Here is a 10,842-nt window from a genome sequence, read left to right as displayed (position 1 = left end):
AGTTTCGTTTGCGCCGAATCGCGTTAGATGCCTGCGTCCGAGCGCGAGGCGTGTTGTGACTTCTCGATTGCTTGAACGCGATCCTTCAGCATCAGGACCTTGAGGTGCTGCTTTGTTTCTGAACTCCTTCATGCCATCGTCGATTCGTCTGTATGACTGGGGTGTCAGAGCCGCTCAGTCTTCGTTTCACCTCCGAGTAGTAGCATCGATCAGAGAGCGCTTTCGATGCGCTCTCCAAGACGTTTCCGATCATGTTTATTCTTCACAGCGCTTGAAATTAAATACTGTACTGTAGTATCATTTTGACAGGTGTAGTGACCGACTCCATGATCCACAGTCAAAATGACCTGCGTTCATTTGTTCAGCTGTTGTATCGAAAGTTTAAGATTCCTTTCAAGACCATCATTGAAAATCAGCAAAATTTCAAGAAGGAGCTTCAAGCAACATTTTGATTTCCTACATCGCGTATACTGTACCGGTAGTACTTTAGTAGCAGCGCACGCAGTCTTGTTGTAGTCGCTGCGTTGCAGCAATATTTTTTGTGGTTTGTTTTCAGAGTCAATGATGGCTAGTGCTGCTGTGGGTGCAATGGCTGAATTCGCTGTGTCGGAGGCAGCTGGTTCCGTGGGCAGTACCGAGAAGACACTGCAGTTTCCCAGGCAGTTGGATGAAACCTGTGTGTTTTGCCAACTCTCCAGTGGCACAGGGTTGAAAGTGCTGCGATGTTTACACATTGCGTGCAGTCAGTGTATCAAAGAACACACGAACACAGAGAGCTCGCTAACCTGCGCTAGATGTCAGTTGATGAGCGAGGCAGCGAGTCCAGGACAGCCACTACCGAACAGCTTAGCAGACTGGCCAAAGCCAATCGATTCGGCGTCTCGCAAAGCTACACATACATGTATGTGCCAAGACAGTGACTGTGTTGATTCTCAGGTGAGTGCATTTTCGCACTGCGCAGATTGCGATCAGCACCTGTGTGAGCCACACTCCCTGGTTCATACACGCAGTCGGCGACATCTTGGCCATCGTGTGACCGCTCTTCGCGGTGATCCAATGGCCAGCTCGGCCAAGACGTGCCCTCAGCACCCAGCACAACACGCGACACAGTTTTGTCCAGTGTGTAAGATAATTCTGTGTGAGCACTGCAGTAGTCACACAGAACACAGAGTGTTAGAGCTGGCCATAGCTGCACATGATGTTCGACATACCTATTCCAACACAACACTGCTGGCTGAAGAAAGTCACTATACCAGGTTAACACAGGAACTGTCTGCAGTGGAGCAAGAACAGGATGAACTACAGCACAAAGTCCAGGCCATTAGCGATGGCATTGGTGAGGAATTTGAGCGTCGACACGAGGAACTACGCACTGCCGAGAAGTCTCTTCGTGATGCTGTTGATAATCTGCATTGGAAAGAGACCAAGCCCATTGAGGTGAGAAAAGAGAAAATTGTGGAGAGCATGCGGCAGTTGCAGGTTGCTCACCATCTGCAAGCAAATCTCAGCGACGCTGTACTTGTCAAAGCATCGGCTACGCAGTGGCCAGAAATGTACGTACGCACACCTATTGCCGCAGAACTGGCCTCAGCTGCTGAATCACCGACGGTCACATCCATCCATGAGATCCACGAGACGGTAAAGAGAGACGCTCGCGAGTACGTGCAAAAGCACCTGAGCGCCTGTGTGCTCTCTACTCAAGATGTGGCCACAGTGCCTGAAACGCCACAGATCGATGGGTTCATCCAGGATTATTCTAGCAACATACTGGAGCATGGATGTCTTCTATTTGACGAGAGTGATAAATCGCAGAATGTCCGCCTGACTGATGAGTATCGAACCGCAACAGCTCGCATCACCCAAAATCCCAAATATCGGTCGGTCACTGGTGGTTGTTTTTTTTACTGGGAGAGAGAGTCGTTCGCCGTTCGCATTCTCAAGGCCTTCAATCCACTGCTACTAGGAATCGCAAGAATGTCGATACCCACAAAGCGAGACAATGGTTGGAGTCACGCTTCAGGATTCATCGGTTGGTCCAGTGTCTTTCCACACGATGATCGAGTATTAGGCGAGCGACTGGGACAACCATGGATAGAAGGAGATGTGATTCGTATCATTGTGGACTCCCCGAAAGGCAGGATTCGCGCTTGCCACGTGCGTAGTGGTGAGGAAGGCAGCCTGCCAATTGTGCGGTACTGCGATGAATATACTTTCCGTGCTGAGCTTATGGATGGCACATCCATTACCCTGATCACATGATCCATCCGCAAAGCCAGCCGGTATTGATTGCAGCTGCATTCATGAGTGCTGCCTGCTCTTTCAGTAACCGTAGCAACCATTCGTTGTGCTTTGTTACCATGACACTGGCCATGCCGACTGGAACCTTTGCTGCAGTTGTTGCCCTAGCAACGGTAGACGTCGTAACCGTCTCCAGTAGGGTCGCATCCCAAGAACGTTGTTTCTAAGGGATTAGCCTGGGACGTTCTTAGGCCAAAACAAAAAATAGGCTTGTTTCCGGTCGGCAACCCCTCAAAAAAGAGACTCGGTCGGCCGGAATGAAATTTTTTTTGGATACTTTTTTTTGGTTCCTCAATCGTTGTGGCATTGATGGACAAGAGCACCTACACATGTACATTGTACATTATATCATGGCAAGGATCAATGTCAGAGTTGACCGACTCACTGTTCTTGTACAGCATGTGGTGTATTCCTGTTTTCGTACATCCTGAGAAATCAAGCAAACAGTTCGAGTCCTTCCAGCTCCGTTATTCTAGCTCGTATCGACCCCGGAGGTTTTCGAGCCGACAGCTGAGAATCTCTGCTACCTTGTAGGTGTTTCGATTGTGGAATTCGGTTGAGACTTGACTGAGTTATGACTCGTTGAGTACTCTTGCACACATGGCATTGCCACCGTTTGTATACATTTGGAACCAAAAAAGTCTCAGAATTTGGGAAAAAGTGGCCCGGTCGGCTGACCGGAAACAAGGTCATTATTTGTTTGGGCCTAAGCAATCTGCCTGCATTCTTATAGCACGTTCTTAGAAACAGTACATACTGGATTATGTATGTATCGTACAAGCTGCCAGAAAACCAACACCGCCGTTCTTAGCTTTGGGCTGTGGTGTTCTTAGTATTTCAGGCTGGACGTTCTTGTGTGCCAAGTTATTCTGCGTGGGACTACTGTGCTATGGCCCAGTATGGGTGAGAAGCAAGTAAGTTGATTGACCCCCCCCCCCCCCCCCCGAGTCCCCGACTGCCTGTAGAGCCAGAATTACCGGCGTGCCCAGGGCATGCTAGCAAGGCTCAGTAATAACAAGAAAAAGTTGATAAGATTTCCGATCGTACCCCCCCCCCCCATCCCCACCCGCCATGTTGCTTGTTGTGTACGCCGATCCCGAGACCCTTGGTCCGGGGAATCCACCGCACCTCACCAGCATAGCTCGTGTAGCGCCCATAAACACTCAATGTTGTATCTCTGTTTTGCTTTCATTTTTGTTCCCCTTCTTCCGTTGGTACATGTTAAAGGGGAAGTTAAGGCAAAAATTAAAATTTCACCAGTTGTAGTCTTCGGGGTGCTGAGTCGAATGGTCTTGGTCCGAGAAAGCTGAGACGCTCCCTTCCTACTTGAATCCCAATCGAACTCGCGCACTTCCACCGAAACTGGGTGACTGCGCCCTACTAGATGGGGATTTGTATGCAAAATGTCACTAAAAGCGCCATTTCGTTCTTATAAAAGCCCGGATGACCGCGATTGGCCCATATGTTGTAGTCTTTTGGACGCTGAATCGATTGGTTTTGGTCCGAAAAGACTGCGATGCAGCGTTCCTCCTTTATTCCTAATCGAACATGGTTGAACAAGCGGTCACGTGCTCCTGCGTACACCAGTCACCTGGTCACCGTGCCTGCAGGGTACAACTTACTAGCCTGTTTGACCTTTTTTTTGGGTGCAGTCCTGTCACTCGAGTTGAACCTTGGTGTGAAAGTTGTCACCTGCTGGCGTGGTGACCAGGTGATTTGGGCACCCAGGAGCACGTGACCGCTTGCTCAACCATGTTCGATTGGGAAAAAAAAATTTGAAGTTTTTGGGGACGGTTGGCGGTTTTCGTGCTCTGAGGATCAGCCTCAGCGGCACTCCTACAGCATCCCTTAATAGGTAGCATAATTCGTGTTGTCTAGCATCCAAACTAGCATCTTTCTGAGTTGTCAGCTAGCATCCCAAAAAGCATCTTGGCAACATTTAGCTAGCATCTGCCGCTGGGGCCTACCTGCCACCATCCGACTATTTGGAAGGTTATCAAGTGTTTGAAAATGGAGCAGGCCACCACGGAACTAGAGCTTGAGCGGCTTGTGGCAGGAAACTCTGGTCCGAAGCGGAAGAAGAGATATCAGCAATGTGATTAACGGCTGAGGGCTCTGCTACAGTCCGTCGAGCGGCGACCACCAAGAGAGTTCCTCCGTGGAGTAGCACATAATCTGGCGTTCAATGTTGTCGAATAGGCAGAACGGCTGAGGGCTCTGCTCCAGTCCGTCGAGCAGCGACCACCAAGAGAGTTCTTCCGTGGAGTAGTGTATAATTTGGCGCTCAATGTTGTGTATAGTAAATACTCTCATATTCTTCATATTTTGCTTTCTTTCGAAACAATGCATTTTGGAGTGCATGCCTGATCAAATTCGGTGAAATGGGCTGTCGATGAAAACAGTGCTCTGTGAACTGTCTTTCGGTGAATTGGGTATCCTGTGAAATGGGCTGTCTGTCAAAAAGGTAGTCTGTGAAATGTCATTCAGTGAACTGTCGTTCGGTGAACTGTCGTTCTGTGAATTGGGTTTCTGTGAACTGTCAGGACACCGTCTAATAATGAAATCGCGAAATTTAGACAGCGCGAAAAGGAGATCCATGAAAGGTTTAGCAAGAATGCCACAGGTTTAGCAAAAATACCATTCTGCAATCGCAAAATTAAAACCTCGCAAACCTGTCCGGGTTCTGAAAACGCGAACTAAAAACGCCGCGAAAATGTCACTGTCCGGGTTCTGAAAACGCGAACTAAAAACGCCGCGAAAATGTCACGCTTTACAGTATATTTTTATCACAGTGTACATACACGTGCATGTACATACACGTGCATGTACATACAGTGCATGTACATGTACATACACATACACGTGCATGTACATGTTAACAAAACCCACATAGGTAAATTAGAAGTTCTCCATCGCCGTATACTGCGAATCATATTCCGTACTGATCGTTATACCTCAAATCTAGACTTGTATGCTGCTGCATCCATTACCACTCTGCAACATTACCTTGATGCTTCCAAGTGCACCCTGGCGCATTCAATTTTCCTTGACCAGCACCCTGCTCATTTACAGTCCCTTATGTTAAGTCCCGGTTTCGCTCAGTCGGCAGAGCAAGCGGTTACAGTAATGGATAAGGGTTATCATACAGAATTGCACATTTATTCAGAGAGAGAGAGAGAGAGAGAAAGAGTTCTCAGGTAATACACTGTAGTCTAGCATGAAACTAATCTACAGGGAACTGATCTGCGGAGAGCTGGTCTTAATCAGCAAGAAACTAATCCCCTAGGAAACTAGAAAGGCGGCAGCTTTTATAGGGTGAGTAAGTAAGCTAGCCTATGGTCAGGGGATACGTAGAGCAGAGAGAGGTAAGAAGAAAGGTCAAACTACAAGGTACATGATTGTGTGGGCAGAAGAATGGGAAAGGTCGGGACATGGCACCTGTGCAAGAGGAATACGTTGTAGAGGAAGAACTGAATAGAAGGGTGTACAATACATCGTATACATGTAGGCGTGCAATAATACCAGGAGGACAACTGTTGAAAGGGCATTAGGATGTACATGTACAGCTGTTAGTGTAGATAACTAAAAGTGCGGCTGAAAGTGAAATGCATCAAAAGGTCTCCAGTGTGCAGCTACTGTGCTATCTAAGGTCAACCTCGAAAGTGTGTGGGAACAATAGATGAATACAGCGCATAGTATAGTATTAGTAGTGCATGTAAAAGAGGATAGAAGGTGAGGCTGGTGTAACAAGTCAAGTACATGTGCATGTCATATAATGTATGTATTCCTATCTAACACTTAATTGGTTCAATTCAGGTGGCACCACCCGAAGCTGCGTTCGTCTCCCCCTAGCTAGGTCTACCCTATTCGTCAATTCCCCTTTCTTTTCCTCCTACTCCACGTGGCTCCAACTGCCTCCCAGTGTTAGACAAGCTCCAGATATGCCCAAATTCCGTACCCTCGTCAGACAGCACTTCAGTATCTCCCAGTAAACAAAGTCACAGTCACCACTTCCGCTGCATAGCTCGCTGAGCATCCCATTGCTTTGTAAGTTGCTAATCCCTTCCCACTTTGTGTACGTGCTCTTAATTTTCTTTTTTTTCTCTTCTTCCGTGGTTGGTCTCACCCTCTCCTCAATTCAATTGGCTGTCTTGACATGCCACGAGGTGCAGAAATAAATAAATAAATAAATAAAGGAGGAACGCTGCTTCGCAGCCTTTTCGGACCAAAACCAGTCGACTCAGCGTCCAAAAGACTACAACATATGGGCCAATCGCGGTCATCCGTGCTTTTATAAGAACGAAATGGCGCTTTTAGTGACATTTTGCATACAAATCCCCATCTAGTAGGGCGCAGTCACCCAGTTTCGTTGGAAGTGCGCGAGTTCGATTGGGATTCAAGTAGGAAGGGAGCGTCTCAGCTTTCTCGGACCAAGACCATTCGACTCAGCACCCCGAAGACAACAACTGGTGAAATTTTAATTTTTGCCTTAACTTCCCCTTTAACCGACCATCGCAATAATTTCACGGTTTACAGTAAATATTTTAACGGATGGCGTGTACTTCAAACGGAGTAGCCCTTGCATTTGGCGGATTATTGCCGGCATAATATTTGGCATAATCTTGGGATTTCGTCAAAAAATTATGCTCCGGCATAATATACGGATTCCAACGTGTAAGGTCGGCATAATCTTTCGGTTTAGACAAAAATTATGTTTAGGGCATAATACAGCTTTGTCAAAAAATTACGGATTCCAACGTGTAAGGTCTGCATAATCTTTCGGTTTAGACAAAAAGTATGCTTAGGGCATAATTTATTTATTTATTTATTTATTTATTCAACATCTCCTGGCCCGTCCGAAGACTGCCAATAAACATGAGAGGTCAGGTGATAGCCAACCACGGCAAGCTAAAAGGGAAAAAAAAAAAAAAAAGATGCTGTCAGAGAGGGAAAGGAGATAGGGAGAGAAAAAGAAAGGGAGGCACATTAATAATACATGGGATCACTTCGGATGAGACAGTGTGGAAAGCTGGACTGTGAATTTCCTGATATCCTGGCATGTCTTAATGCTATAGTCTGTTTCAAAAAGATTAGCAATCAGGTTTTGGTCTTAAAAAGTATGAAGATAAGGGAAAATTGGACAACGAAGTACATAAAAGGGCTGGTTAGGGCACGGCAAATTGTTCTGTGAAGGTTTCGGAACAATTGGACCAGCCGTTAAGGAGTTAGAATTTCGGCCAGGTTTCCGGCCTTTTCCCATGGTTTACAATTTGCCCTGGAAGCCAGTATCGATTTTTCTATCAAAACCCACGATTTATCTTTTCCTTTCTGGCCTTGTGGTTATGGATGCTGTCTGCTGACCATGAAGTTGCGAGTTCAAATCCCAACCTATCTTCAACTCACACTTTTTTCATTGTTTTTTTGGTGATCAAGCAGACTTGTTGTTGTTCACGGTTGTTGTTGTTGGAGCTCCCGCTTCCTCTCGAACTGACTGACACTTGATTGGCTCACGCCATGTGAACACACCCTCAACACTGAAACGGTGTGAGTGAATACGGAAGTCATTGCGCTGTAGCTACGTGTTGAATACACCGGCACATCGATCGATCGATTTCTTTTTGAGAATTATTTTAGTATTTCAAGATCGCCAATTATTATTTATTTGAATTTAGAAGTCAACGCCGTCTTCTATCAGCTTCCACAGGCGTCTGCTTTTCTCAAAATGTTGTCGAAGTCGTTTTCGTCACATGGTGAGAGTAAATTGCATCGCAGCTCAAAGAAACTATTTGGTCACATAACATATTGGGACCCATGCCGCTCGTCAGCCTTGACATTTACTACACTTTCGACATGTCCTCTCTGACTCCAGTCCATAATCGATACGAGGAAGAACTCGTTTGTTGTGAACCAGACGTACACGACTGTACCGACATCGACCTGAGTGAGTTGTCATTTTTCATGCTTTCGCGCGGAATATTTCTTCGAGTTCACAGTGAGTTTTTTGCAGGCAGCGCTCGAGCGCTCATACGGTAAGACGGCAAACTCCCCGGGCGATCACCAGGATTGCTAATCTTTTTGAAACTGACTGTAGTAGGCAGGTTAGACCAAGAGTACATAACCCCCCAGAGTGTGCAACGCCTGATCCAGCTCTGTGTAGGGTCTTGGTCGAGCGGAATCGGATCTTCTGATGTCATGCGTACACTTCACACCAGCGCAAGGCCGGTCTCGAGGCAGGGCACCATTGTTTTTGATCCTAGAGTACCCGCGACTCCCCGGGTTCCCCTCAGATGTGTACGGTATTATGACGCAAAGATCCGATTCCGCTCGACCAAGACCCTACACAGAGCTGGATCAGGCGTTGCACACTCTGGGGGGTTATGTACTCTTGGTTAGACCAAAGGGAGTATGCTGAGAAGAAAGGGGATTTCAAAAACAGAGAGGAACTAGCTCGGGGCAGTGATAAGGCATTGCGTGTTGGTCTAGTGGTAATACAGCTTCGTCAGAAAGCACTGGGGCCGCGTGTGTGTATGCGTGGTTTCCCAATCCTCTATGTACAGCGTGAATACATAGTGGAACCGAGCATAATTCAGCATATTTGTTGGCATAATTGTGGCATAATCAAAAGCATAATTGGACGATTGGCCGAGCATACTCCGCCAATGGCTAATGAGGGGTGAATTCCCCGAAACACTGTGTATTGAGCAGGGAGTGGTGCTTTCTTACAGGTTTGCCGAGTCGAAGGTTCGATGGACTTCTCGTGTGCTCTGGATGGCAGTCGTGAGTCAGTCAAGTGTCAAGTAAAGTCGGTGGAATAGCGCGAGCTCCGGTGTGGGGAGCAAACCTTTCTGAATAATAATAATCCTCCGTAATATTGGTCGCTTGGTGCTGGTATGGTGCCATTGGTGGCAAGCCGCAGTGAGTGGTGGTACGACTCCAGCTCCCCTGTCACCACTGGTCACAGTGCCAATCTTCTGTCAAGCCTGTGTCCTGGTGTCCTGCCCTCGTCCTACCTCCGGAGCTCCAGTGACTTCCTGGACACAATGGCTGAATGGGCGATCAGCGCCGTGTGTGGTTAGCATCTGTGCACGTCGTGTGACTCACCATCACAGCATGTCTACGTCTACGCAAGAGCTACACGGACGTGAGAACTGTGGGCGTGTCGAGGGTAGGACTTGTTTGTGTCATTGCTGTGTGGTATCACTGGCTGTCTGGCTCTGTTCACTGCACATACATGTACAGTGTAGAGCACTATGCAGCCTGAGGATCAACTGTTCATGTACATAATCATTATGCACGGGTGTAGTTGTAGTTGTAGATCGAGACTGTGCCAAAAAGGCAACATTATTACCGTCCAATCTTGGTTTTCCGTTCCACCTGGTAGCGGTGGTGCGGGAGAGTCTGGAGACGGCGTGAACACTACTAGCAATCCCGGTGTGTCATACCACAGTCTCCACCTGTGACCGCGTACCGGGGAGTAATACTAATACAATCATGTAGTACCCGTATCTCTACCAGGCATAGCAGGAATACGAGTGCAGTTTACGGACTGTGTCGGTCTTGGCCTCTATAAAACTGCAGTTCCACCGCCGGGTTGGAGGGTCTCAACACGTCGTTACATCGGCACCAGCAAGGCTTGCCAACAATATCACGTCCGTGTTCATACCGCGTCGCATACATGTACCATGGTATACGTCACTGTATCGAACACTAACTTAGCAATTACTTGAAGTATTATTATCATGCTTCTAGCATTGTCATTAGTGCCAACAGTCAGACATGCACTGGACAGTCATGCAGAACTTCAATACCTCGCAGAACTGTGCCAGAACACCTTCCAGAACTGGAACTGGCTGGGTCTTCCGTGATTGTAGATTGTGGTACCGACTAAATTCCTTGATGGGTACATTCATCTGTTATCTTTGACAACCACTGTCATCACAAATAGCTGGTCACGGGTCTATGATGTCATGGTGTCCGTTTTCTGTCACCAAGTAAGTAATTACGGGAATGACAACCCCGAATGGCACGATGACAACCCCGCTGACAACCCGATGACAACCCCAAAGACCAGTATTTTGGAATTTCGCGCGCAAAAGCGAGCATTGCGGAACACGAACACAATGTACATGTATTTGTACTAGTTTGAGTTTGACTGAGCCTGGGCTCTGCCAATTACTACTTCAAGGCCATAATCTGTTCCATACTGTTTCTTGTACATGTAATTCCGCGAAAGAACTTGAGAAAACAGGTGCCACAAAAACACATCCTTCTTCCATGCGCTTAGCCTCGGTCTTTGCACGTTGCCCTATGATGCTATGCCTATGGGCATGGCCCAGGGAGTCGTGGGCTTTCACTACTCCCTGGTGTAGACTAATCTAAATGTCAACACAGAGAAACCATGGGACCACACGGGAACTTGCCATGCTCTGGTCTTGGAGCTGTCTTCTTTCTTCCCGCACCCCTTGCCAACAAAGCTGTCTACTGACTCAGATAAGCACTAACATCGGGTGAGGAAACTCCTGCGGGATTGCACACACCAGAATC

At 47.4% G+C, this 10,842-nt stretch overlaps 1 protein-coding gene across 1 annotated transcript; it reads left to right on the top strand.

Annotated features, from left to right (window-relative positions):
- Positions 1-564: 564 nt before the first annotated feature.
- LOC135823525 (uncharacterized) lies at positions 565-2,259 on the top strand. The gene has a single exon (XM_065336368.1). It carries the CDS (start codon positions 565-567, stop codon positions 2,257-2,259), a length of 1,695 nt encoding a protein of 564 aa, XP_065192440.1.
- Positions 2,260-10,842: the final 8,583 nt, after the last annotated feature.

Source organism: Sycon ciliatum, chromosome 8, assembly GCF_964019385.1.
Source record: "Sycon ciliatum chromosome 8, ocSycCili1.1, whole genome shotgun sequence".
In the NCBI taxonomy this organism is placed as follows: Eukaryota; Metazoa; Porifera; class Calcarea; order Leucosolenida; family Sycettidae; genus Sycon; species Sycon ciliatum.
This window is presented reverse-complemented; position numbering and strand designations above follow the sequence as displayed.